The sequence below is a fragment of the Balaenoptera ricei genome, chromosome 10, assembly GCF_028023285.1.
Source record: "Balaenoptera ricei isolate mBalRic1 chromosome 10, mBalRic1.hap2, whole genome shotgun sequence".
NCBI classification, from domain to species: Eukaryota; Metazoa; Chordata; class Mammalia; order Artiodactyla; family Balaenopteridae; genus Balaenoptera; species Balaenoptera ricei.
In genome coordinates, this window is record NC_082648.1 from 47,990,821 (window position 1) to 48,007,656 (window position 16,836).

Below are 16,836 nucleotides of genomic sequence, written 5' to 3' on the forward strand. Positions count from 1 at the left end.
AATTTAAATCCTTCTCTTATAGTAGAGAGTGGCTTAGGCTGTCTATTACAATGTGAATGTCTATCTCCCTAGTGCTGCCTCTTCCCCAGGAAACAGCAGAGGCCACACAGAGTACAACAGCATTTAATGGTCAGAAACAGTTGTACAGTATTACAATCAGTCACAGAAGCTGTGCTGGAGGACAGGATCCAATCCTTCCCCACACCAGGCAAAGCAGTATTGGACAGGAGCTGGCATGTGGCTGGACCCACATCCTCATCCCCGTGGCCTGAGGGGAGACCACCATCTAATATCCCCCAGGTTCCACTACTCTTCAGAGGAGGGGTGTAAGCCCCACATGCAAGAAGAACCCCTTGCCCCCAGTGTCAGATGGGATGTGAGAGTTATGATTAAGGGGAAACCCTGTGTAAGGTGTTAACGGAGTTCAAAGGGGTAGGGAATACCCCTGTTCTCCATCTCCCAAAGGTGCTCACTTTCCCAGTTTCTTCATCCGTTCATCAATGTTGGCAAAGTTCCGCTCAACTGTGGATAGGTTTTCACGCATCGTTGTCTGCACCTAGAAAGTGACACGAGCTGTTTTACTCTTTGTCAGGTTCGGGTGCTTACCTGAATGAGGACCTGAAGAAATTCTCTTACAGAAGACAAAAAAGAAATGGAGGGGAATTCCCTGGTGGTCCAGTGATTAGGACTCAGCACTTTCACTGCCGGGGCCCCGGTTTGATCCCTGGTTGGGGAACTAAGATCCCACAAGCCGTGCGGCGTGGCCAAATTAAAAAAAAGAAAAAAGAAATGGAAACAAGTTGATGGGCCCCAGAGCGGGAAGGTTATTGCACCAGTTTCCAGGCTACCCTGGAATACCGTGGACCTAGCACAGGGTCTGCCAAGCACGCAGGCTTCTTAAGAATTCCCGTCCTGACTTTAACCAGAACAGCTCTTTTATCTGTTTTATGTAATGAGAAACAAGTTAGACTTTGTTGACATGAGGGTTTCACAGGTCCAGTTTTAGAAAACTGCTCTGGAGGAAGAACATATACCAAGCACTTTAATTTATCCTGATGGTCCTGTGATACAAGACAACTTTAGTGCTTCTCCCAGCTCTGAGAACAGTGCCCCCAACAGAAGCCGAGGACTCGCCATGTGCTGGGCACTGCTAAGAGAATGAAGGAAGAGGCGAGGCTCACTGCCCAGCATCAGGAAGGAAGTGGCAGAAGCAGGTGGGAGCCCAGCTCCTGACTTCAAAGCCCATGTTCCATCCGACATGCTGTGCTCAGGAGCGTCTGGTTGAGGACCCAGGGAGGGTAAAACTAAGCTGTGACTACAGAGTGAAGGGGTAGGTTTTACAGGAAAAACTGAGGTTTACTCAACTCTTAACAATTCACTCATTATTTCACCTAATCCATACAACTCTGAGACAGGTATAATTTTCCAGATGGTAAGATGGAGGTTCATAGATTAAATAAGTTGTCAAATGTCCCACAACCATTCAGAAACAGTACGGAGACTCAAACCAAGCCCCTGCCATACCACCATGCCACCAAATGGGCTAAGGCAGAACCCTATGGAGATGAAGCTGGAGAACCTAGCCTGTGTGTGCTGGGGAAGGGAAGGAGCCGACCAATAAAGGGGCACACACCTGGGTCAAGAGGGTGGCGCTGTCCTTGAGGGAACAAGCGATCATCTGCTGTGTGGTATCCAAGTGTGTCAGAAGCTGACCAAACTGCACGGCTATGAAAGAAGGTCAGAACGGTATGTGTGGCGTTAGAATCCAAGACCAGAGGGAAGGGAACAAAAGCTGCCCACTTTCTAATTCCTCTTAGCACCCCTGGCAGCTGGCCTCCCACCTTGTTCATGCAGCTGCCTGATGGTGACAAGTCTCTGCACCAGCTCAGGAAGGGTGGAGGCGAGGGGGCTCCAGCGCTGTATGGTTTCATACAGCTGGTGCACCTGGAGGGACAAGACAGTGGCCAACCTTCAGCGAAGTACACACTGACCACTTCACTAGGGTGGGAAAGGTCAACTTGGTGGGGCAAGAGGGAAGCACTGCCTTTTCTCAGCTATTAAGAGCTTATGAAGACAGGGACCTGAGGATTCAGTGCTCTCATGCTTTGCTCTTAACCACCAGAAGAGTACATAAGGGAGCAGGAAAGGGTATGAAGATGGAGGAAAGGTAACTTCCTGACCTTGCTTTGTGCATCTGCATCCTCTACAGAAGCTTTATGCTTGGCAATCTCATTCACTTTTCCCAGGACACTCTGAAAGCACAGATTTTAAGGTTGATAGGGCATCTAGGGCTTCCAGAGTCCCAAGCTACCTGTAATCCAATTTGCCGCCCACTTAATACCTGTAGACGAGCCTCCACTTGGTCCAGAACTGCAAGGTCCAGGGCGCTCACCTTTGCTTGCAACAGCTCTACAGTCTCCTGGGGGCGGGGATTAGGACAAGCTTCATGAAGGGGGAGAATCAGACTAGAAAAGGCCATCCCATATTCCACTGGAGGTAATAAATAGCTACAGATCCAAAACCAATGTTCCAAGCAAACCCAATCCCGATATCCCCTCTGTAATCCAAACACTCCAGTTCCTTTTACACTCACCATAAGGCAGGCTCCCTGCAGACCTGCAGAAAGGGGATTCTGATGGGGAAAAGGAGGAAAGAAGTCAGTGGTTCTTATCTCTCCATGTGGTTACCACCTTCTCCCATCCTTTCTGGTTCTAGCGGGCAACCCCTGGCTGATCCTGTAACTGGAGCCCTTTCCTGACTCCTCCCAGGATTCTGTGGAATGCTGTGGACCTCAGGGCTCAGGGTGCAGGATATGTGGGTTGGACTAAGTATAGGAGAGCACCTGACCTGAGCATCCTGATCACAGCGTACAGCTGCTTCCAGCTCTGCCAGGCGCTTCTCGAGTTCTGCCACCTAGGGGGAGGAAGGAGGGGAGATTTGCCATGCACCTCCCTGCTGCTGCAGTGGGAGGTAAGATCCTGCTCTTTGCTTGTCTGCTTACCACTCCCCTACCCTCTCCCCACCGCTCTGCCAAGGGACTTCTTTCCCTGGAACACATCCCTAGTCACAATCTTAAAGTCTTCACTGAAAGCAGATGGTGAGGCAAACACGGAGAATGAGACATCAAGAGGAATCAAGCATTCCCAGCACCCTCTCCCCAGATGTGATCCCTTGGAGGCAGGCGGGAAAGTCTCTAGAGCCACATCTCCCCTGGCCCCTCAACCAACATTACATACATACATACATACACACATACATACATACATACTTTGGCAGCTTGAGAGAACTTGTCCTGCTCAGGCCGAGAATGTAGTTCATAAGTGACAAGGCTGCTATCTGGGGGTGTCCCACTGGTGGTCTTTCCCCCTGAACCAGTCCCTTTGCTGTTCTTTGTTGCTTCCAGCTGCAGCAGTAGGCGCCTGGGTCAGGAAACCAGAAATAGTATCATGACTTGAAGGATGTGGGTCAGCCCAGTCACTCTCATTTCTGCCTCACAGCATTAAGGAACAGCTAGGCCACCTCTCCCCTTCGTATCCCTGTCAGTACCTGGCTGAGTCCCTCTACACCCCAGTCACCAATGATTTCCCAACGAAGTCTGGCACCTACTTAGCCAGAGCTCCATCAGGGTCAGTAAGGTTGATTGCGGCATCTGGTCCCAGCAGCTTCTCCAGATGGGAAGCAACCAGCTGCTGCTTCAGGGCTGCCAGCTGTTTAGCCAGCACCACGGGGGTCAGCTTCTCCTCAGTGGCTGACTCCTTCACTGTTGTCTGGTATGAAAACAAACAGACAGTGAGGGGTGGCAAGAGTGAGTCAAGGAAAAAAAATAGATCAAGACCCTTAAAAATAGCTGTGGCTGAGGACTTCCCTGGTGGTGCAGTGGTTAAGAATCCACCTGCCAATGCAGGGGATCCAGGTTCGAGCCCTGGTCCAGGAAGATCCCACATGTCGCGGAGCAACTAAGCCCATGCGTCACAACTACTGAGCCTGTGCTCTAGAGACCGCGAGCCACAACTACTGAGCCCGTGTGCCACAACTACTGAGCCCGTGTGCCACAACTACTGAAGCCCGGGTGCCTAGAGCCCGTGCTCCGAAACAAAGAGAAGCCACCGCAATGAGAAGCCTGCGCACTGCAACGAAGAGTAGCCCCCGCTTGCTGCAACTAGAGGAAGGCTGTGTGCAGCAACAAAGACCCAACGCGGCCAAAAATAAATAAATAAAAATAAATTTATAAAAAAAAAAAATAGCTGCGGCTGAAAGTCACTGGGATGGTCCTTACCCACCTATAGCACTGAATATAAATTCATGTGCATTTCTAAACTCTGAAAACCTCAGCCCCCTTATCCAGGAGCTTAGGGAAGCTTTCTCCTCCTGCTGGGAGGTCTTCCTCTGCTATGTAAGTCATAGCAGAGAGGGGAGAAGAGAGTTTATAGTTACCTTGATTTTCTCAACTTCAGTCGTCAGCTCTTGGACCTCATGCAGCAGTCTCTGGTACTTTTGCTGGGGTGCCTCCTTCACTCCCAGACCCTCTCCAAGCTAGAGAGCAAGCACAGATGGTGATGTTACACCTCCCAGTAGAGGGAACCTCAAGAATTTGTCCAAACCCCAGGCCTAGTTTGTAAGTGTATCATACCCAACTCAGAATCCACATCATCCTACTACAGGAGAACTGGAGATAGCTGGAGGCCTGGAGACTCTCCAGAGCAAACAGCAGGGGGACAAAGCATCCTCAACTGCATCCTGCTGGGTTCCTCAAGCCCCCAACCAGAGAGAAACTTGGAATCCCAACTATGTCCCTTGATCTCTCTCTTAAATGCCCACTGGATAGGACTGCTGCACCATTCCCATCAACACACACACAACAAACCATCTCATATTCTCCAGATTCATATCCCGTTCTTTTGGTTTTTCCAATTCGATCTGAGAAATCTGCCAAGAAAAGAAGATGGAATTGAGGGCCTGATCAAGACCCACGGCAGTCATGGTCTCAGATGACTGTGAGGGCTTCCATAAGACAGCCCAAAGCAAAAGTCAATAAGGCCTGAGGTCAGGCTTCCCCATCCAATTTCCAACCGGGTCTCACCAAGTCCCTTTGTTCCCACTCTCTTGTCTTTGAACTTGTCATAGGCAGCATTGGGATTGACAATGATGTGCTCCACACTTGTACTCGTCAGCTCCTCCTGCAGGAACAGGTAGTTCAGACCAGGGGCAGACTCATTCCCACCCTCAAACTTCCCCGACCCCACAAAATCCCCAAACCATTGGGAGACTGGGCCATACTTTCCCAAGGGGAAAGAAGGGCGGCTCCATTCCAAGCTACAGACCCAGGTTCAACCTAGGAAATGAAAGCTTCCTGGTAAATTTGGAGTCTCAGTTGTATAAATATTAACACCCTGATTCAACTGGGAACAGAGGCAGCATAACCTCCCCGCCCATTCTGTACATAAGCCTCCCTATCCCCTCCCCTTCCCCAATCCAACTGGGCCCTCCCAGTTATCTGGCACACACCATGCATTCAGGGCAAGAAATCAACTTGACTTCTTTTAACCTCCCCCTCCTAAAAGTAAATTTCCTTGCTGCTGAGGAAGTCTATTTTCAAGCTAACTTCCCATCCTTGCTGGAGGGAAAGAGGAGACAATCAAGCTACTAACTCTGAGAGTGAATATCAGGACTTTCACAGCTGCTGAAGGGAAGATACCAGCTCTTAGATACAAAGGGAAGGTTGGCAGAAGGCCTGACCAGAAGCCTTGTTTCCAGGCTGCCGTGAAGTCAGGGAATTCAGGGGATACAGAGAAGAGGCAAATGCTTTTTAATTTTTTGGCTGCGCCGCGCGGCACATGGGATCTTAGTTCCCCAACCAGGGATCGAACCCACGTCCCCTGCATTGGAAGCGTGGAGTCTTAACCACTGGAGTGCCAGGGAAGTTCCTTGCTGTATTATTTTTTAGGGGACATCTTAGAAGCAACAAGCATAAGCTGTATCTGTTTGCCAAGAGTACCCATGGGCAAAGGCCACGTGTAAGTCCTGAAATGGAGATAGCCCAGGATCTTTTCGGAGAAGCTGCAGTACCTGCCTCTTCTCCCTGACCCCTCTGCTGTTTCTCAAGCACTGAAGCTCTTCCATAAAGAGGGGACATGGTAAAGAAAGTGAAAGAGATTTCACCCTAGAAATTGAGGCAGAAAGGTTCCCTCCTTACTAGATATCTATTAGCTGTAGATTCTAATAACTACACCAAGACCACGCCCTCCAGACTGCATGTCTCTCCTTCAGTTGTCAGCAGTCCGACAGGTCTCATTACGTTACTGAAGGAAGCGGAAGGAGGCCAGGAATCCTCTTCTGTTGGGGTGGACATCTCCACCTTCCACAGGAGGAAGGCAAAGAGAGTCTTCCTTCCTTTAGCCAGAGCAATGATTCTCAACCCTGGCTGCACAACAGAATCACTTAGAAAAGCAGGGGGGGGGGGGGGGGGGGGCGGGGCGGGGCGGGGGAGAGGCCTGGGTTCACCTCTGTAGATTCTGATTTAATTGTTCTGGGGTAGGGCCAGGGTAGTAGGCCAGTTTAAAAGCTACCCAGGTCATTCTAATATGTATCCACGACTGAGAGTCTCTGTCTGCGTGTGTGTAGTAGGGGTTGATTGGTGGGGGAGCGGTTATGATGGAGAGACATGGAGAAAGAGCAGCAGACACAAGCTCCGTCCTTCATCTCTGCTCTGCTGTTACAGAAGGAACCAGTGTGAGTGGCAGCTTTATAAATAAGGGAGGAGGGGGGTAAGGAGAAAATATCAACTTCGACCTTTACCTCTTCTTCAGGGAAGTGCTAGGCAGAGGGGCAAGAGCTAAAGATTAAGGGAAAATAAAAGGGTTCAATGTCCCATATGCAAGTGCCTAGGGGAAGAAACAACTGAGTCCCAAATTATTCTCTCCTTCATTTTCTCTGAAATGTTATGGCCAGAGCACACACTGGCCAAATAATTGTGTGGTCTCTGGCCTCTAAAAAGTGTTTGTCTGAGAAGGACTCATGTTCAGGAAAGAACATCACCCTCTCTCAAGTTCCCCCTCAAGAATATGCCTCTGCTCCTGTGAGTGCCCTGATCAAGGCCAATGAGGTAGAAAAAAACACCTCTTTGGGAGGCATAGCCTACAGACCAAGGAAAGAAATTAATCTCAGCTACCATTTTGTTAAGCCCTTATTATAAGCCAGGCACTATGCAGATGAGAACCTACTTTCTTATTTACTTTCCTAAATAGGGAAGGTGTGGAATAAGAAAGGGTCAACAAACAGAGCATGAGTCTCAGAGGTTCTGGGAGGGTAGCAGGGATGGTCAGTGCTTTCATCTCACTATTCCTGCTGCAGGAGCACGTCCTGAGTCAGAAGGGCTGCCCGACGCTGGCATCCTCTTGGAGCCTCTCCGAGGGTGTGGCCCCGGAGACTCAGGTCGACAGCATACTTTAGCCCTCCGGTGGCACCTACTCCGCCAGTGACTCGGAGATCTGGGCGCATGGGCTGGAGGTAGTGTCATTACAGTGATTCGTGAGATGGGAAAAGGTCAGCTGGGGCTGGGGCTGAATGGAGGGACAAAAGATCTAGCAGAGATAAAAGGACAGAGAAACAACTGCCCATCATAGCACACCCCGTTAAAAAGCACATGAAAGGTCAGGCTTCTTACCAGCTCCTTGTGGTTTCCCCAGAGGTGAGAAAATCAAAAGAGTTAAACGGAAAGGGAGTGGGGAAATGGGGGTGAGGGAGGGAAAAAAAAGACAAAATTGTTATTAGCAAATTGTCACATGCACTACATGATAGTCTTCAAACATACTGCACCACAGGGCCCAGGGGAGCCTAGCAAAATTTTGGGGCCAAGAAATTTCAGCTGGGGTCACCACATACCCCAAGAGAAAGAAGAGCTTGGGACCTTTCCTCTCTGGTGGTGAGGATGTCATGAAGCTTTGCCATTAACAGCAGTTAATTCAGGATCATCTGAGAACAAGTAGTTAGATGTTGCAAGCTGGTGGCATGGAAGAGGAAAGTGGGGGGAGAGAAGGCTGAGATGGAGGGGAAGCTGTAGAAATGGCAGAATGTGAAGCAGAGGCTGTAAAGATATTCTGAGAACCTGTAGCTGATTGAAGGTCCATGATTCTCAAGGGGGAGTCATGGCTCAAGTCTTCTTCTCTCTCAGTTTCTCTAGTTTTGAAGAATTAGGCATCTGGATGGCAGAATCAGTCATAATGAGGGTGCTCATGTGGGTGGTTTGATATGACTTTATGTTAAGCAGAACAAAATATGTCAGGTACAGATGGTGAGTTTAAGGAAATACGAAGTACCTAATTGAAGCCCCATCCTCATTTTCTGTTGCCAGAGGAGAGGCAGGGCAAATCCCGGTCCCTCGTGTAGTCTGGTGTGTTTACATCCATCTTGAGTGGCTGGGAACTCACCCTACAGCTCTAAGGGATCCAGAGCAATTCTGCCATGATGTGCTAGCACAAAAAGTCCAAAAGACACCAAGATTCACAGCTACCAGACATGTGCAGAACATATTTCTTCAACCCTCTGTTCACAAGGTTCACAGGGGTTGGAGGGTACACAAGGGGGAAAGGTGAGAGTATCTCAAAGAGGCTGTATTTTAGTCCAGGCCACGTAGACAAGGCTCCACTTCCAGGCAAGACCGGTAAAGAACTGCCAGGAGAGGAAATCCAGCTGTATACACTGCCTTTCCAGGAACTCTACTGATGGGTAGACAGAAGTGTGGGAAGTCGAGGATGGTTATATGTATATGAAAACACATGATGGGACAAAAACAACTGCATCCTGCCCCAGAGATTTCAGCTAGATACATCTGAACTTCAACCTCGCCATTCCCCTGTCTCATGCCAGAGTCCAGCCCAGCCGAGACTCCTCTTTCAGCTCAGGGTAGAGGTGGATCCAGGTCCTGTGGTCTAGGCTGGGATGTCTCTGCAGAGTGGGTGTAAGCACTCACAGGTGCACACATGCAAACACACAAGGGGAGGCACACACACTATACCTTTCTCTTACTTGCCTCACCAAGCTAAAACCAGCTTGAGAAAAACTCAAGGAAAAAGAGAGGACAATGGGCCATAAGTTCAAGTTCAAGTTCAAATCATGAGGCACAAGCAGAATGGGGGAGCAAAGAAAATCAAAAAAAGAAAAAGTGGTATATTTGTTTGTAAATAGTATATACCACCTCCAGGTCTGACCTATGCGTGGGTTGGGAAATGAGATTTTAGGGATAATTTCTGTAACCTGGAGTAGTAATAGTCACCATGGGAACCTATTACACCAGCCAACTTGATTAGAAAATTCTAAGTGCCCTGATCCCAGGTACCAGTTTACCTGGTACAGGACTCCCAGTCCCTCTCACTAATAACCTCCCAGATGCCCCAGGGTTGTTTGGCTAAGTGGCTATGCCTCAGAGGGCAAGACCTGAGGTTCCAGATCAGATACGGGAAGAGGTCACTGCTGCTCTCTGAGCCTGTCAGGCTCTGTGCCAACACCGCAGCCAGGGGCACTTTGGAACCATGATGACAAGGAAGATGGATAGTGCTGTAGAATAAAACTGTCCAGGATGGACCAACATAGTGCTGACCATCCAACCATTTCTAAAGGAGGGGTACAGAAACAGAAAGACTCACGAAAGCATAAAGAACCCAAGCTAGTACCCTAAAAATGCATATAACACCCCCTTCCTATCCCATTTACCTTTCTCTAAAGGCTTAGCATAGGGGAATATTAAAATGAGGTTTTTACCAGGTACAATCCACATACAGCCAGGAAGTGAGGACTGTTGCTGTCCCCCTTGTTCTCCACCCTTGCCCAGAATGGTTAAAAGTCACTCCCTTTCTCTTAACTCCATTTCAGTCTGCGGAGGAGAAAGGCAACCCCCTTCCAACTCCAGCTCTTAAATGCCTCATGTCCAGAAACATTCTTAGTCTCCATGTTTCTATCCCATCCTCCACTGGACAGTTGTATTCTGCACACCTCACAAGGGGAAGAGACAATGATCCATGAATCATAGTTGTGCTTCTAAACCTTGATTAAGGATCTTTAACCATGAGGCCAGCAGGCCCCTTAGTGACCCAGCTAGAGATGCATTAGAATTTAAAACGATTAGCTGCAACAATAGCACAGTGACAGAGCATTGCATGCGAGATGGCAAATGAAAAAAACATGCAGAGAAGAAGCATCGAATGGTCTTACTTGTGCAAACTAGTGTCCAGGCAAGGTGGTGAGGAGGGAGGATGGGGGAAGCATTAGGAAAAACTCAGATAAGTTCAAGTGCGCCAATAGTCAATGAACACAATCAAGCATACTCTGTGATATCCCAAACTGTAAGGAAAAGAACCTACTATTTCACATCTCAGGCTGGTGGAGTTTTCAGCATTATCTACCCTTTGGAGAACTGAAGCCTCTGCCACAGACCCACCAAACTAAGGCTAGGTCACTTTTTCCCTTTCACATACATCAGGGACAGTTACAGCATAAAGGGAGGAACTAAATCCTACTTCTAGTGAGCTTTCTAAATTTACTCCCCTTGTTCCGGCATTTCAAAAGCCATGAACAGAATGCCTCAAAGACCCAAAGGTAGGCTGTGGGCCCAGGGGGCAAGAAATTCCAATTGGGAATTAGCTTTCCTGACAAGACATTTTAAGAAAAGTTTCCAAAAAGCCCATCACCCCAATCAACCCAGGAGTGTCTGAAATGCAGAGGGGATCCTCCTAGATAGAGGAGGAAAGAGCTAGACTGTGTGGTTTTCTGGCCCATTCACTTTAGAATACTTTAGTTCCTGCTAAAATTGTTTTGAAGGGATAGCAGGAAAATCAGGATCATGTTTACCAAAAATAAAACCTTCTACTACTTTCCTCCCCCATCCTCCCCACTATGGGAATCGCAAACTTTTATGTTTAAGTTAAACTAGCAATTACAATCTTTAGGGACTATTATAGGACATTATTTCCTTCAGCAGCCCAATTTCTCCCACAGTGGAGCAATGAGAAAGGAAGTGAAAAGACAGTGAGGGTCAATACCCCTTGACTATTTCTTTAAATAAAAATCTGGAGACCGCCCTGCAAGGTTCCATACGAAGCCGGTCATACTGGTTGTCTCCAGGGAATGGAACTAAGCAGTGGCAGGCAGCAGTGGGAAGAGACACTTTCTGTTCTACATGCATATATTACCTAATTCAAAAACTAACAAAATTAAAGTTGAAAATAATCTGGAAACTAAGGCAGAACATGCTCTTGCCAGGAGTGAAGAAGGTGATTGAAATCTCATGGTTCAGCCACAATAGTGGTGATATGCACTGTCACCTGTACTAGATCTTGGGAAGGTAAGTAAGAAGGGGACAGGCCGCTAGTGAGAATCCAGGCCTCACAGAAATGAGGTTTCTGGATTGTCTAAGTACAACCCACTGCTCCTCAAGTTGCACATATACGTCAGTATTGAGAGCAGTGGCAGAACCATTACTCAGCTGACTTCCTGAAAGCTGCCCTCCTAAGGCCCACAGGGACATGCAGGGGCCAGAGACATTAGCTGACATCAGGAAACATCTCAGGCCTCTCCCACTCCCGCCAGGGCTCCTGAAGTAGCTGAAGGTCTCCCCACCCCATTTACTCCTCCCTAGTGATGGAGAGTCATATAGCTGAGCCTTAGGTGATGGAGGCAACTTAGCTCCTCTTGTATTTACCATCCAGTTCCTATATACTTCTATACTGGCATCCTGGGCTACATGCTGCAGGAAATGAACACTTACGGTGTGCTCTCCCCATCAGCCACCCCACTAGATGCTACTAAAATAGGCTGCTCAGGCTCAGCAGGGAGAAACAGCCAATCAGGGCTGCACATTCAGCTCTTCCATGCCTGGGATGAGGGTCATGTTTTTATTAAGAGATAGCCCATAACTTCAAAAGGAAAATTACAATGTATTTTTTTCGTTTGGAAAGGGGACTGCTATGATATTACCAGTTTGTATCACAGCCAGCGACAAAGGGACAAAGTTACACTCATTATCTCACCATGAAGGCTTGATATTTTATAGGCAGAGGCCTAGGCCAGAGTTGAACAGTCTCTGAACTATGGTAGTAGAATGGAGTCCTCGGTATACATACTCCTGCCCCTTGAGGTCAGAGACTGCTCCCTAATAAGATACCTCTTAGAGTGACAGGTCCACACCTAGGTCCTGAGCAATGACAACATCCGCATTATCTCCAGATACTCAAGTTTGGGGGACAAACTGACATGCCAGCAAGTACAGAAGCAACAAGGAACACACCACTCTGAGAGGGGGCAGGGAAGGTGTTCCCCACAAAGTAGGAACCACTTCCACATGGGGGAAATCAAATAAGGAATAAGTGAGTACGCCAAGCCATACATTATAAGCCAGCCACCAGCATTCTCCAGAACTAACCAGCCCCACAGACATAGCCACAGGACTTACAGACACACATACTTAGCCTGTTCCCACTGACTCTTGGTCACAACTTTATTGAGATCTCACACCATCAATGTGACCCTAGCCCAGCTCTCCTTGGAAATTACAGAACCTAAAACACATCCTATAAGACATGCTAACAGATCTTTGCTCCCCTTGGCACTTACATATAGAATTTTTACTATGTTGATTTCATTCACTCAATTTTTTCTTTCATGTTTCCTACATGTATCCTAACTCCCCCATTAGTCTAGGTGGTTTTTGAGGGCAGGGACATTTCTTCCTCTGCATTGCACAAAAATCAACAGAGAATGAACACATTCAATAAATAATGCTAAGTGGTTTCCCTTATGGTTAAAATGTGTCCATAGCTAATTCCTTCCTCTTGAGTTCTTCTTGAATCTGAAAGTGCTACCAGGGCCTCTCCTCTGCTGCTATGAAAGATTTATGTGTTTCCTCAAATTTGTTTTGCTCTAACCAGGTTCCTTATCTTTCCAAAATCTCGAATTCATTTTCCTGCTCCTTGGCCAATGGATACTGTATATTCACATAAAAGAGTATTCCTCTATACTTCAAAGTCTAGCTCTTGTTAGCATACTAACAAACATGTACTGAGCAATATATTTTATGAAGTAGAAGGCCTAGGTCTTAACCTCAAGCAGTTTGTAAGTGCTCAGGATTCATGATTCATTACCATGGACTAGCACCCAGGGCCCTAACTAAGTCACTAGCCCCCAACCTGTTTTAAGATATTTCAATTTTATTTAAAAGGCCCAAGTACCAGTCCTCTTAGCTGTAATTCCACTGACCTGACTCTCCTTCCTGGCATTGCTCATTTGCAAGCCCTGCGACCTACATACCACCCAGGCTGGGTTGGCATACCCGCTTATTGCTGTGGCTCGCCAGAAAAGGGAAAGGGCCTGCCTGGGGGAGAGAGGTCAGAGTCCAGAGGAGTCCTGAGGCAGCACACAGTCTTACCGCATCAAACTCCGCTTGATCATCCTCAGGCAGGTCGCTGGTTTCATAAACATCTGGCTCGTTCCTGGCCTGCAGGTAGAAGCAGCGACCACCCAACCTCACTACCCAGCATCCACCAACACCCCTGACCCCACTCCATTTGAACAAGTTAACAGAGAAAGCAGGCTGTGACGCCAGGATTCTGCCCCTTCTTTCACCTGCCCCGTGAACTGCCTGTCAGTTCCCATGTCTCAGAGGAGTGGGGATAACAGTGGGGACACCTGATGGTTGATGGTGAATGTTAAGTGATGACAAAGATGTTACCCTGAATCTGAAGGGGGGCGGGTCCTCGGCACTCATGTCAGAAGGAGGAGAGGAGCTATCATTAGGCCCTGTACACACTACCCTGGCACAAGGGCTGAGAGTGACTCAGGACCTTAGTACCCAGGGTCCTATCCCAACCCCCACCCCGAAAATGCAGGCAGGGCAGCACAAAGGGAGGGTACATGCCGGCCTGTGCGGGGGTTTGGGAAGGAGGTTCCCCAGAGGACACAGCTCTCCATCTGGCACAAGAGGGGTTCTGTCACGGTAACCTCTTCACTCTTGCCAGGGTGAAGGCCATCACCAAATGGTCTGGTATGTGTGTCTCGGGAGGGGGTGGGGGGCTCATGGGAAGATTTGGGGAGACACGGGTGGTGTTGACACGGATGGTAGAAGCATTCGAGCACAGTGGTAAGTGCCTGGAGATGATTTCTGAGCCGAGAAACCGGCGACTGCCGGAAAGGGGCCTTGAAGGCCGTCCCACGGCCCGGCCCAGTCGGGTCGAAGGAGTCCGGAGGGTGCAGCGGCCGGTCGGGGAGCTAGCGGCGGGAGCCCTCGGAGCGGAGGAGGGGTTTCAGGCGGGAAGGGTCACGGGTTGCTGTCTGTTGGGGGTCCTTAGGAGGTCGGGGGCGCGGTCTTGGGGAGCCAGGGCCGGCCGTGTACTCACAATGCCGGGAAGGTCGGCGTATTTAGGGTCCGCCATGGCGGCGGCGAGGCGGGGTTGGGGGACCGGGGCCTCGGTGGAGCCGGGGCCGGTGTTCGGGTAGGGGAGAGGCTGGGTCCGGGTCCAGGATAAGGCGGCCGCAAAGGGAGCGGCGGAGGAGGCGGAGGAGTAGGAAGTCTCGCGACAGGAGTAGTACAGGGGAAGGGTGAAGCAAAAGTCGCGAGAACAACCCGCTACCACACCCCTGGAGTGACAGAGATTGGCGAGAACGAGACCTGGGAATGACGTAATGGCGGGGAAGATCCGCCTAGGATTGTGGGATATGTAGTCTTGGACGATCCGGCTTGGGCGGGTGAGGGACAATAACGCGCCTTGGGAGTTACTTCGTACGACTTATTTTCTTTCGTTTTTACGTCGAGTCTGTGAAAGAGCTTTTATAATTCCTGTTTTTCAGATGAATAAATTTGGACTCCCAGAAATTAAATAACTAGGTGAAAATAACACAACTAGGCATGCTATGGCACAGCCAGGGCTTCGAAACAACAATAACAACAAGTAAAATTTAGTAAAGATTTAGTCATGTTAGGAATGAGAAAGTTAAGTAAACTTCTCAGGTTAGGGCTGTCAGGTAAAATACAGAGCACCTAGTTAAATGTGAATTTCGGATAAACAACTAATAGTCTTTTCAGTATAAGTACCATACGGTATGGGACATACTAACACACAAATTATTAGTGTTTCATCTGAAATTCAAATTTAACTGGGCTTCCTGTTTTTGTTTTTCAAATCTGGCAATTCTACCTCAAATAGAATAGGCACTTGGTAGCACCATGTCTGTCTGAATACCTTCTGTGCTCTTAATCCCTTCACTAATGGTTTTCAGAGTTTTGAATTTCACAGTTCAATACAATTAAAACAACAAAAAACCTTTTTGAAGATAGGCATAGTATTGCTACCTTTTTATTTTGCCAAGTAAGTACATTAAAAAAAAAAGAAAAGAAAACCTTCTCTACTATTACCATCATTACTTAGTAGAAAAGTATGGAAGGACATACAGTACTCTCAGAATAAAAGACAGTCCTTTGAAACAACAAATCCAGCTTTATTAAAAAACTTACCACATTCCACATTGTGTGGTGGTTTTTGGGGGGAGGGATGCATACACATGAACTTTTTTCTCTGACCAGTGACCCTCTATGGACTAGCACTTTGAAACTCCTTCACTAAGGATGCCATCCTGGAACCCTTGGGCGCCTGAGGTTGGGCTATTTCCTGAGCTTGCAGGATGCTGCAACAATTAGAAATAGTGCCAGACCAAGTGACTGAAGAGATGCCTATATTTCTGAGTTTATAGGAACTCATTGTCATTCTATGTGTCCTCTCCTGGCTCCTCCCCAAGCCTCTTTCTCCATAGTCCTACTGCCTTCCCATCCAGCTTCTTATGCTGAACCCTTTTCCTTCAGTTTCCTTAAGATTCAAGGTGAGTTAGGGGTATATGTCCAACTTGGAGACCCCTTCAGCTGCCTTCCAAGTGGTTAGGTCTTGTCTGGCCAGGCCATCTTTCTCTCCTCCTTGCCTCATAGTATCTAAGTGACCCTAGACACTTATCAGGCAATTGCTAGGCAGAACCTCCATCCCCTCCTCCCTTCTTCTCCCATCACCCTGCTCCTCCCCTTGGCCTAGAGCCTCAACTCCTGCAGTCTAACTCTGTTGGCCAGCAGAGGCCCTGTGACGTGGAGAAAAATCAATCTGGCCAGTTTCTAGGTGGTTCTGTCCAGGGGCTGCAGCAGGAGTCTGACCTGAGGGGAGGAAGGACACAGAATCTCTAGCCTTGGCTCTTTTTTTTTTTTTTCCCTCAGGGAAGGGAGAGAAACAGAAGAAGGGCCTGAGAAAGGGGCTGGGGTGTTGGGACTCTGTCCAACAGTACTGAGACAGGAAACACACTCACGTAGGTGCCTAAACCTGCCTGAAGCCCAAATGCAGATGTCTGCTCTAGAGGTCCTTTCTCAAAGCCCCTCTAGCCTTACCCACCGCCATCGCTATCATCACCCCTCCATCACTGCTTTCTGACTCCCTTTCTCTTGCAAAATTACTCTTTCCCACCTCCATCCCAGCCCCAACCTATGAGGCAAAAATGAGAATTTTACCTGCTTTTGAATTCTGATAGGCCAGAATAGGAGTTTTTCTTCCTTCCAACTGGGGATCTATTGTGTATGTTGGGGAGAGAGTAGAGTGCACCTTTGGTTGTAGAAGGGGAAGGGAAGAGCCAGACCTCGCTTGACCCTCCTCTCTGAAAAAATGGGACCTGGACACCCACCTCCATAGGGGTACAGGCAGCTGCCCTTGAAGGCTGAGTGGGCTGGGAATCTTTGCGAGGGTTGTGGGGAGAGGGGAGGAGAGGTGTGCTCCCAATTTGGAGAGAGGATTGTGATGGGGGTGAAGGATGCCTTGGAATAAA

At 48.5% G+C, this 16,836-nt stretch overlaps 1 protein-coding gene across 1 annotated transcript; it reads right to left on the bottom strand.

Moving 5' to 3' along the window:
* Positions 1-107: 107 nt before the first annotated feature.
* On the bottom strand, positions 108-14,574 carry DCTN2 (dynactin subunit 2). Its single transcript, XM_059936294.1, has 14 exons — positions 14,382-14,574; positions 13,415-13,483; positions 5,081-5,177; positions 4,865-4,926; positions 4,435-4,533; positions 3,607-3,767; positions 3,269-3,419; positions 2,848-2,913; positions 2,594-2,632; positions 2,342-2,419; positions 2,181-2,252; positions 1,842-1,944; positions 1,634-1,725; positions 108-556 (listed from the first exon to the last, which is right to left on the bottom strand). The coding sequence occupies exons 1-14, from the start codon at positions 14,415-14,417 to the stop codon at positions 470-472; spliced, it is 1,212 nt and encodes a 403-aa protein (XP_059792277.1). The 5' UTR covers positions 14,418-14,574; the 3' UTR covers positions 108-469.
* Between the last annotated feature and the right edge of the window lie 2,262 nt (positions 14,575-16,836).

Coding starts and splice junctions, on each gene's coding strand:
- DCTN2 (XM_059936294.1), bottom strand. CDS start 14,417: ATGGCGGACCCTAAATACGCCGACCTTCCCGGCATT. Junction 13,484..14,381: donor ACGCCGACCTTCCCGGCATT/GTGAGTACACGG, acceptor TTCTACCTGCAG/GCCAGGAACGAGCCAGATGT. Junction 3,768..4,434: donor CTGAAGTTGAGAAAATCAAG/GTAACTATAAAC, acceptor TTTTCATACCAG/ACAACAGTGAAGGAGTCAGC.